The sequence below is a fragment of the Neophocaena asiaeorientalis genome, unplaced genomic scaffold, assembly GCF_003031525.2.
Source record: "Neophocaena asiaeorientalis asiaeorientalis breed wild unplaced genomic scaffold, Neophocaena_asiaeorientalis_V1.1 scaffold123, whole genome shotgun sequence".
NCBI lineage: Eukaryota > Metazoa > Chordata > Mammalia > Artiodactyla > Phocoenidae > Neophocaena > Neophocaena asiaeorientalis.
This window is the reverse complement of record NW_020173666.1, coordinates 7,613,863-7,628,409: the sequence shown is the minus strand read 5'-3', so window position 1 is coordinate 7,628,409 and position 14,547 is coordinate 7,613,863. Positions and strand designations below refer to the sequence as shown.

General features: G+C 42.4%; 1 protein-coding gene across 1 annotated transcript in view; it reads left to right on the top strand.

Moving 5' to 3' along the window:
• SYNE1 (spectrin repeat containing nuclear envelope protein 1) overlaps positions 1-14,547 on the top strand; it is a 451,837-nt gene that overhangs the window by 218,197 nt on the left and 219,093 nt on the right. Inside the window, exons 58-65 of the mRNA XM_024748028.1 lie at positions 798-980; positions 4,216-4,359; positions 4,685-4,840; positions 6,342-6,506; positions 8,017-8,189; positions 9,681-9,834; positions 12,511-12,654; positions 13,447-13,611. Of these exons, the coding sequence (XP_024603796.1) occupies positions 798-980; positions 4,216-4,359; positions 4,685-4,840; positions 6,342-6,506; positions 8,017-8,189; positions 9,681-9,834; positions 12,511-12,654; positions 13,447-13,611 (1,284 nt within the window). The remainder of the gene's footprint in view (positions 1-797; positions 981-4,215; positions 4,360-4,684; positions 4,841-6,341; positions 6,507-8,016; positions 8,190-9,680; positions 9,835-12,510; positions 12,655-13,446; positions 13,612-14,547) is intronic.

The window sequence follows — 14,547 nt, the reverse complement described above, 5'->3', positions numbered from 1 at the left end:
ACTCCGCGCTTCCACTGGAGGGGGCACGGGTTCAATCCCTGGTCAGGGAGCTAAGATCCCACAAGCCTTGCAGCCAAAAAAAAAAAAACTATCCAATAATGGTGCTTAAGTGGTTTAAAAAGGTGCCTCTAGGGCTCCCCTGGTGGCGCAGTGGTTGAGAGTCCGCCTGCCGATGCAGGGGACACGGGTTCGTGCCCCGGTCCGGAAGATCCCACATGCCGCAGAGCGGCTGGGCCCGTGAGCCATGGCTGCTGAGCCTGCGCGTCCGGAGCCTGTGCTCCGCAACGGGAAAGGCCACAACAGTGAGAGGCCCACACACCGCAAAAAAATAAAAAATAAAAAAAATAATAAAAATGTGCCTCTAGATCTTTATAAGCATATTAAAGTTTGGCTTAAGAAACTCAGATTTCAGGTAAATCCCTGCTTGAAACAATTGATGTGTATGTGAAAAGAAACTAGTCCATTGATCTAAATGCATGCTATTTTTATATATTAATAGGGATTTAGGAAATAATAAAAGCTCTCTGACAAGCATCATGCCTGAACATTCTAGGCAGATTTTCTCAGTAATTTTCACAATAACCATGTCAGTTACATACGATTATTATTAGATATGATACATACATAATACAATAATACATAATGTATTATTGTACAAATAGGGTAAGAGAACCTTAGTCACTTAATATATACAATAAAAATTGTTTTTCTTTTCTTTGGTTATGTTGAGAAATAAGTAGTAAATTCGATGGATAAAGCATTTTATTATGCCTAATCTCTTACCTTTTTCTTTATAGGAATTTTTGTCGGAGAGTGAAAATGGACAGCACAAGCTAAACACGATGCTTTCTAAAGGAGAACTTTTGAGTACTCTATTGACCAAAGAGAAAGCTAGTGGCATCCAGGCTAAAATTGCAACTGCAAAAGAAGATTGGAAAGATTTTCATTCAAATCTCCACCAGAAAGTATCTGCCCTGGAGGTATACTATAGCCAACCACGTGGATGTGCTCCGTGCTGTTTGTTGTACTTGTTGCCATTGTAGTTACAATACAGTGTATTGTATTCAATACCTCCAAATACCCTCGTTAATGATTTTGGTCATCCCTCTCTGAATATTAATAGATAACTGGATGACTCTAAGAAACAGCTCAGTGTTGCCATGTGAACCTCACTGAGGAATTTGATAGCTTCTTGCATGGCAGGGGCAGGTATCACAGGCTTGCCCACACACCATCCCACCAGGAACAACTGATGTTACTTTTGGGCAATATCACTTATTTTTTCATTTGAAATCCCTCAATTTAAGAAGTTGTCCTAAGAGAATTGAACAGAAATATCCACGTAAGGCAATGCTGTGGCTGAGATGGTCTAACTAATGCACATATCAGGTAGTAGGTTTTTGGAGCTCAGTATGCAAAGAGACAATGGTGATTTTATTTTATGCGGAGACAACATAAATTGAATTTATTATAATCATAACATAATTTCTGCCACAGTGCAATTGTATTTTTCTTGTGGTCATCTGTTTTGTGTGCCAACTCTTAGAGTAAAACTGTGAGGCACGGAGAGTATTCTTTTCCCTTTTACAACAGCACTTCCTAGCAGAATAGAGCCTTAATTTAATTATGGCCATGATTAATGCAGGCCGTAATTGAATGTGCAGGGCCAGGGTGTCATGAGTGTCAGCTATGAATGGGGGACTTTGAGGGGTTTGACATTCACATAAGATTTTGTGGGAAAAGCAACAAAGATAAGACCGGAGTTGACGATTAGGACCAGATAGTGGAATGTCTTGCATACTGAGCAATTTGACCTTGACTCTTGGCCAGAATTCCTTATCTGAACCCCAGAACAGGACTTATTTTCTCAATTTTCACAAGGATGGAACATAACCCATACCATTCTAGGTACATAGAAGAGAGATTAATTCATTACGTACAATGGATGCTTTAGGATACTAGGGCTTAATTCTAGGGTTGAGAAAGGCTGAGTGAGGAACCTACTGATCTTTAAGCTGGAGATAAACGTGTCAACTCTCTGGCTCCAGTGTAGACCAGAATGGCGACTAATAAGTAGCCGGAAGACCAGGGAAATCTTTTCATAATGGTCCAGATGAGAGAGACAAGAGCCTGAATTAAAGAAATGATAAGGGATGGAGCGTTATCTCCGAAAGAAAACATAACAGGATTTGGTAAAGAATTCAATGAGGGGTCCAGGGAAGGAGAAGTTAAGTTTAAGTCTTTGGTTTCTAGTTCAGAAAATGGCATGAATGGTGATGCCATTAACTGAGACATGAATATGACAGAAAAAGTAGTTTGGGAAGGGATAGAAAAGTTGATTCAATGTAATATATGTTAAATTTTATGGGCCTGCAATATACTCAGTAGGTAATGGCCAGGGAAGTAGCAGTGAAGGTGAGTTCAAAGTTCAAGAGAGAGGGTAGAGCTGTCAAAACAGTGAGTGAATATTTACCAGTCACTGTTGAAGACACTTAACATACATTAATGTGTTTAATCCTCAGAACCATTCTCTGAGGTAGAGACTCTCTTATTTCTATTTTATGGTTGAGGAAATTAAGGCAAAAGGTGCTTAAATAATCTACCAAGTTCTCACAGCTAGTAAGTGTTGAAGACAAGGTGTAGACCCAGGCACTCTGACCTGAAGTGTTGTGTGAATACAGTTCTGTAAATGGAAGGCTTTAAGGCTTTGTAGGTGGTCACTGAAGCCATTGGAGAAATAACAGGAAGATTATGCAGAATGAACATTTGGTGGGAGGCCTATACACCCCCAAGGATAGGAAGCATATGAGGAACATTAGGAATTGTTTGACTTAGTATCAAGCTGTCTTTATTCCTGTGCCCCAGGCCCCTTGCTCAGGCCCTCTGACTTTACTCCTTGGATGAGGAACCCAAACTTTTTACATGAGGTCTCTGAGCCCCTACTGCTCAGTCCCATGTCTTTGTAGCACTGATTCCTGATCATGGTTCCCAGTTTTTCCTCTAGTGGCCCCATGAGACTCCAGTGGCAGGAAAATGGAAACACCTTGAATTTATAAATTTATTTAATTATTCAACAAATATTCGTTGAACGTCTTCCATTTGCCAAGGACTATTTAAAGCTCTGGAGATACAGCAAAGAATAAAACAGAATAGAACTCCTGCCCTCATGAAGCTTAAATTTTAGTAGAATATTCCAGGAGTTATCCTGGTATCTTACATTTGTGAAGCACTTTTAATTTTCCAAAGCATTCCCAGCTACCATCTCCCTAAGAGGGGACTATGGCAGCATGACTGTCCCCACATTGTAGACACCGGATCGGATACATATGGAACCTTGAGCCATTCTCCCAGGCTCCTGCAGTTCTTGCCACATAAATTTTTAAGCTAACCTTTGTGGATTTGCTCTTTGACAATTCTACGCAAAGCTCTGATTTAAATTTAAATTTAAAATCCTTTAGCGGGTTCACATGGTAACATAAATTTCAAATTCACTTCAGTCTAGCGTTTTTATAAATAATAGAGTGTAGATATAAACACCTTGGCTAAGGTGAAATGGCACCATATAAAACTTTATCAAATACATATGACAAGCTACAAATTATCAATGAAAGTGGTGACAACATTCTTATGTAGTAAACACAGAATACTATTTCTTGTTTCTTGTATCTTTATAAATCAGAATAAGCAAATTGTTTATTAAAAACATAATAAGCAGATCAACCATATGCTATTTCTTGTTTCACCATTAATCAAAATCAACAAAATGTTTGTGAGGACTTATTTATATTCCTGCAAGGTACCCCCATGATGTGTCCCAGGAAGTGTCAGACACAGCCCTCCCCTCATGGAGTTTGTAATCTACTTGCAGGCAGGCTTGCTGGCATGAGATGAAAACTCACAATCCAGCCCAGTCCATGATAAAGGATGCAGTGACTGGTGTAAACAACAAATGTGACAGAGGCTGATAAGGGGGCGTGTATGAACATTCATTTATTAAAAAGTAGAACTTAAAAACCTCTAAAGGGTTGTTCACAGATTAGCCTGGTACCAAGGTGAAGGATAGAAAGTTCCAGACACTGGGGACAGGAAAAGAAGGGGAGATGCGTGGGGAGGTCAGGTTGGGGTGGGCTTGGAATGCCAAGTGAAGACTCTGGACTTGCTATTAACATTTGTTTTTTTTTTTTTTGGTCCCTAACTCTATCCAAAACCTCATAGAATCTGAAGACGCAGATGAAGGACTTTGAAGTAAGTGCTGAGCCTGTGCAGGACTGGCTGAGTAAAACCGAGAAGATGGTGCATGAAAGCAGCAAACGCCTGTACGATCTGCCGGCCAAGAGGCGGGAACAGCAGAAGCTGCAGGTGATCAGCCCCTCAGCCCGTCTGGCCCGCCCCCAGCTACCATGCATTCAGATCAGAGGCACGCGAGCGCCCTGGAGTTAGATTTGGCCGTCCTGAGATAGAGTGCACCCGTCCCCAATTTCAGATGTCCTGTTTTCCAGCTATCCTTTGAGGTGTGATTTGTCCCGTCCTGTAGTCCACACTGTGCGTAGCTTGGAAATAATGCCGCGCCTTCGGGGCACACCTATCACTCGCCTGTGTTTGTTTCCTCGGTCTCGGGGCCGAAGCTTTGTCTGCGATGTGCTCTTCCCCAGCCTCTTAATAGCGCCTTGCTTGTGCTTTTCAGTCTGTCCTTGAGGAAATAAACTGCTACGAGCCTCAGCTCCACAGGCTGAAAGAGAAAGCTCAGCAGCTGTGGGAGGGCCATGCGGCCAGCAGGAGCTTTACACACCGAGTGTCACAGCTGTCTTCTCAGTATCTAGCTCTAAGCAATTTCACAAAGGTAACGCCTGCCACGTGCTGTGTGTGAGTGTGGGTCGCAGCTCTGCGAGCTGGGGCCCGGGAGCCCGGGACCCCGGGGCAGGGCCAAGGCGTGCAAGTGCTCTCCCTAGCCTTGCAAGCCCAGCCAAACGTTTGTGCTGTATCATCTCAACATGCTTGTCTGAAAAGAGCAAAGGAGGTTTCAGACATCGAAGAGACTTCCCATCTCTATGATTGCACAAAATATTCCCTTTAATCCTGAAGAGGTATGTTCCCCAGAGCTTTTATCTGGAAGACTCAAAGCATAAACATAAGGCAGAATTCAGAGTATTGTGTCTAAAGATAACGCAGATTAAATTACTTTAGAAAAACAGGAATTCAGAGCAGTTTAAATTTACTTCGTGGACTACATAGAGTGAGTGGGGGATCATTTTTTCCATTTGTCTCAATTCTTTACATTCATTACATAGTAGTCAAAGACGTGTTGGTTGAGAGTTTCAGCTGAGATTCTAGAGCAGAGCTCAGAACTGACAATGATTCCTATAACTGATTAAAGCGCTTTTCTAACAGCTTAGAAAAAAAGTAAATGGGATCCCACAGTGACCTCACTTAGAGCATTCAGCAGACCCATCGTGAACTTTGTAGGGCGGCCTACCCTGAGCTTTATGGCCTTGTAACATTTGTTCCCTATATTTCCCTTTTGTATTTCAGATCTGAGAATGTAGGGAACCTGCTGTAACTTGGCTTTGCCTGTTTTAGTGTGGGCTCACTCCTGGCCTGCTGTTTGCACCCCCAATAAAACATCATTGAGACAGCCAAATAGTATAGGTGCTGGAGTAAAAGAGTCTGTGTTGACACCAATGTTTTTTACTTTTTTTGTCTTGAGAAAATCTGGCACGTATCTGAAATTAGAATAAATTAAGGCCATCTTTCTATTCCTTTGTATTTACTTAGATACCAAAAAATCAATGGATACTCAAATGCTTTAAGAGCTGACAATTATATTCATAAAATCTTCACTGTTGGATATAAGCTTTAATAACTAAAACCACATTTACGGTCCCAATTTAGGGATATTACAGAATCTCAGATAATTGTTTTTTTAGAACTGGCTACAATGTAGGTCATGTGGGTACGTGGTATCAGTTGAGCCAAATGTGATCGTGTGAGAGCAGAAACTACTTCAGTGGGCTTCCCAGACAAGGTGTGAGGAAGACATTAGTGACATTTCTGAAAAATATCCCAACTGTCGTAAAGAAGAGTAGCGAGTACTCTGAGGGACACTAAATTGTCATTGTAATCTTTCTGCCTCTTGACCCAATTATTCTCATATTTTTACTCTTCTTAGAAAGCTATTTCACATCTCATAGATTCATACAGCCTTGCATCGTATCTGTGAGCCTATGGACCTATGGCTGATTGCAGTTATTTGGAACAAAGGGTTAGCATTACAATCTGAGTAGCTTCAGGGTGTGGAGTCTCTGTGGAAGGGACCGCTGGAAAACGATTTCTGTCATTTCCAGGAGAAAGTGTCAAGACTGGACAGAATTGTTGCAGAACACAATCAGTTCTCCCTCGGGATTAAAGACCTGCACGACTGGATGACAGATGCAGTCCACATGCTGGACTCTTACTGCCACCCGACCTCTGACAAGAGCGTGCTGGACAGCAGGGTGCTCAAGCTTGAGGTGTGCCTTTTACGAGAAATGTCTCTCATTTACAGAATTTGTTCTTCTCAAAAGTTCTCGAGTCTCTGTCTGATACGATAATGTCACACTCTGTCCATGAGAAATCCAAGAATGCTCCATGGATATGATCCTGTTTGCATAGGGAGGCTTTGCCTAAGCACTCCTGAATCGATTGAGCTCAGATATACTCAGTCATAAATACTTCACAAAAATTAAAATAAAATAAGGAAATTTCCTGGCAGTCCAGTGGTTAGGACTCTGCTTTCACTGCTGAGGGCGTGCGTTCAATCCCTGGTTGGGGGAATAAGGTCCTGCAAGCCGCATGGCGTGGCCAAAAAAAAAAAAAACCATTTTTAATAAAAAATAACAACCCCAAAATGGTTACTTGCTTGATATAGCCAGTTAAGCGGCTAGTTTCAAATTACATCACAGGCACATTTATTCTGAGAAATACTTGGTTGAAACATTTTATCGGGCAAAACCTTTCCCATCTGTTCAACTCACTTGCCTGCCTGTATCAGTTAGTCCGTTGTTCTCCCATCACAAGATACTAGTTCTGTGTTAGTTTATGTTTGTGATAAAGCAATCATTCTGCATTCATTCACCTGTCATTTGTACACTGGGTGTCTTCTGGGAGACTGGCATCGTGCCTTGATACCAAAGATTCAAAAATGAATAAAATATGGTCATTGCCCTCAAGGATTTCATTGTCTAAGGCTGGAGGCTGAAACACAGAAGACAGTAATAATAATTACGGTGCTATGGACACATAGAGGAGCGGAGCTGGGCAAGGGGCATCGGGTTGAGAGTTGAGGCAGGTTTCTCAGAAAGCCTGATACCTCAGCGGAGATTTCAGAGTGGGACCAAAAGAGCAAAAGCTGAAGAAAGCCGACAGCATGGTACGTGAGACGTTACTAGCAGTTCTTTCCTGCTGTAGCAGAAGCCAACGGCCATGACTGGCCGAAACTGAATCTGTAGAGGTTGGCAAGGTCCAGATGAGAGAGAGAGATGAAACTTTACCTTTCAGGTGATAAACACCAGTTTTATAACTTTGGATTCAAAGATCCTTCTTATATAGAAAAAGAAGAGTGCTTGTGAAGAACTTGAAATATATAAATTAATATATAATATGAATTAAGCTATTTCTTTCAGTTTGTTGTGTGAGGGACCTTAACCTTTATAGAGTTCTTCTTCCAGTGACCCTTGAGAATTCAGGAATCCTATAGTCATCTATTTTTCTCTTATTAAAAAACAGTAAAATGAAACTTCAGTGGAAAGTAGGGATTATTCAGAGAATAATAATGACCTGAAAGGCCAAGGCCACTCAGGCTGGTGACTGGTTACTGGCACCACCAGCAAGTGACTCTCCCGTCCTCCACCTGGTAAGCCTGAGAGAACCGGGGCTCAACCCAACTGCAGATCATCTGCTATCCACGGGGACTCTGAAATATTTAAAGCTAGAAATGTTAAATAAGCAAATGACAAAGGACTTCTGTATGTGCTTTTACAGGCTCTGTTATCAGTGAAACAGGAAAAAGAGATCCAGATGAAAATGATAGTGACGAGAGGGGAGTCTGTCCTTCAGAATACGTCTCCGGAAGGCATTCCTGCCATTCAGCAGCAGCTGCGGACTGTGAAGGCTATGTGGGCGTCCCTTTTGTCTGCAGTGATTCGTTGTAAAAGGTTAGTGAAGCTGCAAGGCTGCTGTGAAGTCATTGCTAACAGATCTACAGGGAAGCAGCCGCATAGCTAAAAGATCTACAGGATAGCTCAGTAACAGACTGTCCCGGGGTTCTTCCTTTCTCTCTCTCTGCCCCCGGGCCCCAGTCTCTTTCTCTCTCTCTATTGCCCTGCTCCGTTATTTTTGCCTCCCTTTCTTCCTTCCTGCTTCCCTCCCTCCTTCCTTCCTTTTCTCTTTTCTTCTTGGAACAAAAGAAACTGGCAGGTGCCATCTTTCATTTAGGTTGAGCTGCAGTCCTGTGTCTGTGTTTTCATATAACTACATGGTTCTTAGTGTTGATGTTCACTGCTTAAAAAGTCAAAGATAAATACATGTTTAATCATGTGAAGATATATTAGTTAAAACCAATCAGTTTACTTGGGAAGTAGCCCCAGAAAACACCAGTAGGTGGTGGGAACAACACGTGAGAGAGGGAGGGCAGCCAGTAACATAGGCAGCTGGAGCTTACTCCCAGCAGGCGTTGCTGGGAGCCAGTGTAGATAGAGCGTGTCTGGGAATTACCCATGGAGAGCAGGGGAGCTGGAATGTTTGTAAACAAACTGCCATGAGTCAGGCAGGCAGTCGAGGATTGCCTCCAGGGGACGACAGTCCCTGGCATTTCTTGCCTACAGTGCCCTCAAGCTGAGAGGGCACCAGGGACCAGAGGGTGCCCTCGGGCCAAGAGGGCAAGGAGTTGGCCTTTGGAGGACCGGTTGGCAGCGTACTGCAGGGGTCTGGTCGGGGGGGTGGAGCGCAGAGTGTCTGCTACAGAAGGATTCAAGCCTGTTAGTAAAGTTAGACACAAATGATTAATGGAGTTAAACATGTAACATCTGTATTGAGAGAAGGAAGTGCTTAATTTTTCAGTAAGAGAAATCATCAGGTTTTAATAATTAAACCAATTCAGGAAATGTTAGCCTATATCATTTGTGATTTTCTGATTTTTAAATCTCATGCAAGATAGTGACTATGCTTGTTCTTGTTCGGTTCTTCCTTCCTTCATTACATTTTTTTTCTCTCCTCTGGATGTCCTACTCAACTTCATGGAGTTAAATATTGCTTCTCTTTCTGCCCTGAGTCTTGGCTCCGAAAAGCCTCGCTCAGGGCATCTCTCCTGGTTTTGTCTTCAGGCCTCTCCCAGTGTCTTGTGTGACCTGGTTACCTGACTATATATATATATAAAACCTGACTCCAGGTTTTATATCCAGTCCCTCTTCTTCACACGTTGGCCTGGACTTCACTGACCCTTGCTTCTCAAGGCTGTGCTTGCCAGGGACTCAGGCTCGGATTTGATAAGCCACAGCCATTCAGCCCCTCTCAAGCCTGCCCCCCCGTCCTTATCTATGGGCTTCCTGCTGGGGGAGTAGACAGAACCAACACAGTGATAGAGATCAGACAGATTGAATGTACATGGCTTCTCGGTGTAGATTACTGTCCTTTCAATTACCTTTCAGTCAACTTGAAGGAGCTCTTTCTAAGTGGACAAGTTATCAGGACGATGTTCGACAGTTTTCCAGCTGGATGGACAGTGTGGAGGCCAGCCTAAACGAATCCGAAAGGCAGTATGCAGAAGTGCGGGAGAAAACAGCCGCTCTCGGCAAAGTCAAGGTGGGACCTGGATTTCAGATTCCATTTGTTTTCTGACAGGAGCTTCAGAATTGCCATAGTTGTACAGAAATGTGCTCACCTGAATCCTAGGGCTGTCCACATAGGCAAACTCTATCTGAGGGGTTTACTATAATTTCTAATGGCTTCTCAACCCAGACTTTTGTTTGTGGCTATTTTGTTAGTGAGTGAAAGTGTCCTCTTCCAGGAAAACCTGATAGACGCGTGTTTTATGATATATTTAAAATTTGGCAACTTGTAACAGCTTTTCATATCTTCAGCCGGCTCATCATTCGGAAGTAAAAGTACTTTCTTTTCTATCACATCCTTTTCTATTTCTACTTTTGTATATTTTTCACAATGCTTATATTAGTGTAGTACTGCGTGTAAAGATTAATAGACGGATAGCTTGAGGGCAGATAGACAGGTAGGTGGGCACTGGAGGTTCCTAAACCTCTCTCTTCTTGATACTAGTATTCACACATAACATTTTGGAAACCTTTGATTCATTCATCCAGGGCATATTCATTGGATGGCCTGTTCTACCTAAAACTGATTGTGTCCTAAACAGTACTTATTATCTTCTACCCCAAATCCTTCACACTCCTGTATTCTCGGTGTCAGTTCTTTTGTGTCACCCCACACTGAATACCCGAAACTGGGAACCTCGTTTCCCCACCTCCTTCTTTCTTACCCCCGCTTTGAATTAGGCAGTAGGTCTTGCTGATTCCAGTTCAGAAATGTCTCCTGACTCTAATCTATCCTTTTCCTAACTTGCAACAGCTCACCTCGTCTCTTGTCTCCATCTCCCGTTAGCTTCATATAAAGGTGAATGTCTCTCCTTCCTGCCCGAGAGTTCCGTTGCTTTCCACTGTTTACAGTATCGTACCAATCTCCCTCCTCTAGTTTGTGAGAATTTTAATAATCTCTTTGCCAGCCTCATTTTGCTTGCTCTCCCACCCTCCTTCCACCCTTGTGCCAGTCTTACTGTATTTCTCACTATTTCCTGAATGTACCACAGTAAATGGAATTAAACGATTCCATGCCTTTGCAGAATCTCTTCCCTTTTTCACAGAATGCTTTAGCTGTGCCCTGGCACCTGGCAACCTTCTACTTACCTTCCTGAATTAGTTCAGAAGCTCTCTTTTCTATGATACCACCACCACCCGAGGCTAATTAGTTCTTCTGTTCTCTGTTGTTCATATCTCTTTATCGGTTTTATAGAATATATGCTTACATACCTCTCTCCCTCAGTGGATAAAGATGCTTAATTTTCTTTTTATCCTATGCATTTGGCTCTCTGTCTGACACAGAGCAAATGCTGAGTGAAAGTTATTTGAATGACTAAATGGCCTTACGTGATCTATGCCAAATCACTTAACATTTCTGGGTTTGCGTGACTGTTTGCAAACAGTCTGAAAATTAATCTACTCATAATTATCTACCCATTATGTTGTTATAATGATCTATTGCTATATTAATTATTCATCTATTCAATAAATGCAGGCATTGTGCTCGATTCCAGGTAAATAAAACTGACAAAGGTTGTGTTCTGGAGGAGACACCTATACTAATCCGAGAATGCATGAATAAACAAATAATTGTAACTGGTGATAAGTGCCCTGAAGGAATAACTGCGTGTTATGAGAGAGAGTCATTGGGACAGGGCAACTATGGACTGCTTGGAGTCGGGGGAGGGGGAGGAGAGACTGGAAAGGCGTCTCTGAAATAGTCGACGGAAATAATGCTCTAAGGAGTTTAGTGCAGAGAAGTCAGTCTGGGGAGGAGGTGGGAAAAGAGCGTTTCAGATGGAATAATCAGCATGTTCCCGAGGAGGGAGAGAACCTGGCTCAGATAAAAGGGAGCTAGAAGAAAGGCTGGGTGTTGCTGGAGCCGAGGATAAATGGATGGCTGTTACCAGGTGATCTGGCAGAGGGGCCAGGGACCAGATCCTGCATTGCCATGAGGATGCTAGCCTGTGGATTTTCTACTTGATCCTGACAGCTTTGGGAAGATAATCAATGTTTTAAGCTGGGGAGTGACACGATTCCCTTTAGAATCTTACAATCTTTTCTCACTCAAGCTGCTGTGTGGAGTGTGGACAAAGGGACTGGGCAGGAACTGGGGGCAGGGAATCTGCCTAGCAGGATATTGCAAAAGTCCAAGTAAAAGGTGATAGCAGCGGGGGCTGGGGGCTTGCAGGAGACAGGTGAACACATGTCAGGATACAGTGAATAGATAGAACTAACAGGATTTCATCATGGATGGAGGGAGGAAGGGTGACCCCGGTGGTCTGAATTGACCAGCTGGGTGGGAATGGTAGCATTTACTGTTTGGAAAAAGACTGAAGGGGAAGGAGGCTTATTGGTGGCTGGGGAAGGATGGGAATGGAGTAGAGGTCAAGTGCCCATTTTTGGACAAATTAAGTTTGAGGTTTCCAAGTCAACTGGAATCAGAATCTCAGAGACAGTTCTGGGCCAGATATCAAATACACCCCCCGACTCTAGATATAGATATAGATATATAGATATAGATTGATGATAGAGTGATCTATCTGTCTACAGATAGATAACCTGAGATCACTTGCCAAGTATGCAGTTAAAATATCCTAATTTTAATAGTACCATTGATATGATTATATATGCACCAATTCCTTTATTTTTTTTTAATGTTCTCTAGTTATTAAATGAAGAAGTGCTGAGCCACAGCAGCTTGCTGGAGACCATTGAAGTCAAAGGAGCTGGCATGACAGAGCACTACGTCACCCAGTTAGAATTCCAGGACCTGCAAGAACGATACAGAGACATCAGAGAGCGGACCAAGGTATGGCTCACCGTGTTCCACACAAACCCACTGAAAATGCAGTGTTTGGAGCTGTGCTTATTTAAAGACTCATTTATTTGGGGCAGTGACAGCCTTGTGAAAACAGATAGAACAAAAAAATGCAAAATGAATTTTAATACTTAGAATACCCCACTGGCAAAACCCTCAACTATTGTTAGGATATGAAAGTTACTGAAGGAAAATAATTCTCAATTAAAAAGTCCTAGAAATGTACCTATTGTAGAAAAATTGGGGGCAGCTTCATAAGGAAGACTCATAAATTCTTTAATATGTCTGCTGATGACAATTTTCTAAAGCTGGAAATAATCACCAATAATATTTATAATACTGGGCTTTATTTATTTCTTTGTGAACGTTCAGCACACCTTACTTTATTAGACAAAGTACATAAAAACTTAAATCCACAGTGAGTCCAAATCCTCACTGAAGGCACAATATAAGAATCTCAGTATTCTTCATTAGCAAAAATGTATTTTTATGACAAATAAAGTTAATTCATTTTTTGGAATATCCATATTACATTTCATAAGGAATTCAGAGATCAGGAAGTTAATTCAAGAAAGTCATCTTTAAGACCCCTTTTACTCCTAATATTACGTTTTTTAATATTTTTTGCCTAAATCTTAATGTTTTACTTTTCTAGGAAACATTCATATTTTAATGACTTAATAATCATGCTTTTCTAAAATTCCAAAAGTGAATTCTTACAGTACATTGAAACTGCATGTAGAAATGTATCCCCATCTTAATCATCTTACATGGTAATAATAGGAAGCAGTAAACAAGTCTGAAAAAGTAGTTCGCCTGCACCAAGAGTATCAGAGAGACTTGAAGGCGTTTGAAGCTTGGCTGCAACAAGAGCAAGAAAAGCTTGACCGATATTCAGTTCTTGAAGGTGATGCCCACACTCACGAGACAATGTTGCGGGATCTTCAGGTAAAGTCTACTTCATCATAAAACAAAGGAATTTTCATTCTGAATATGGAATCATTATTATTATTATTAATTCTTTTTTTTTTTTTGCGGTACGCGGGCCTCTCACTGTTGTGGCCTCTCCCGTTGCGGAGGACAGGCTCCGGACGCGCAGGCTCAGCGGCCACGGCTCACGGGCCCAGCCGCTCTGCGGCGTGTGGGATCTTCCCGGACCGGGGCACGAACCCGTGTCCCCTGCATCGGCAGGCGGACTCTCAACCTCTGCGCCACCAGGGAAGCCCCAGGAATCATTATTTTAAGCAGTGGGAAGTTACTGTGACCTTAAATCCTATAAATAGCTGATATATATTAAGTGAAACCCTAGTAAGGTCTGGTCTATAGTGTTTTGGGACCTCAGTAGTGTATGCTAGTCGAGATCATTTGATAGGCAGTTTAGAATGAGCAGGGCTGGAACTTGAGGACTTGGTTGAGTTGCTAAGGTGGCCTCTGACAGGAATGGCTCGTGGCCTCATTTATGGTGTTGGCTGGTCCACCTGCCTGTTCCTCCCTAAAGGGTTGAATTAGATGTGGAACACAGCTGCAGGAGTCAATAGCACGTGACACTTCTCAAAGTCAAATTGGTGACACCATCTTAGGCCATCTGGTTTTAACCCAAATCTCCCACATTGCTGAGGATACAGGCCCGGGGACAGAGACCCAGAAGAAGGAATTCGAGGAGCTAGAAAAAGCACTGGTGCTCAGCTAAGCAGTCTGAGATTCAGGGCGAGATGGCAAACCTCATGGGGAAAGTGGTCCTAACCCACTTATTCATTGACTCATTCAACATTTACTGAACACCTTATGCGGTGCAGACACTGTACTTGGCTAGCTACTGCAGATAAAGATGAGTAAAATATTATTCTTGCCTGCAAGGAACTTACATTCTAGAGAAATGTGGAC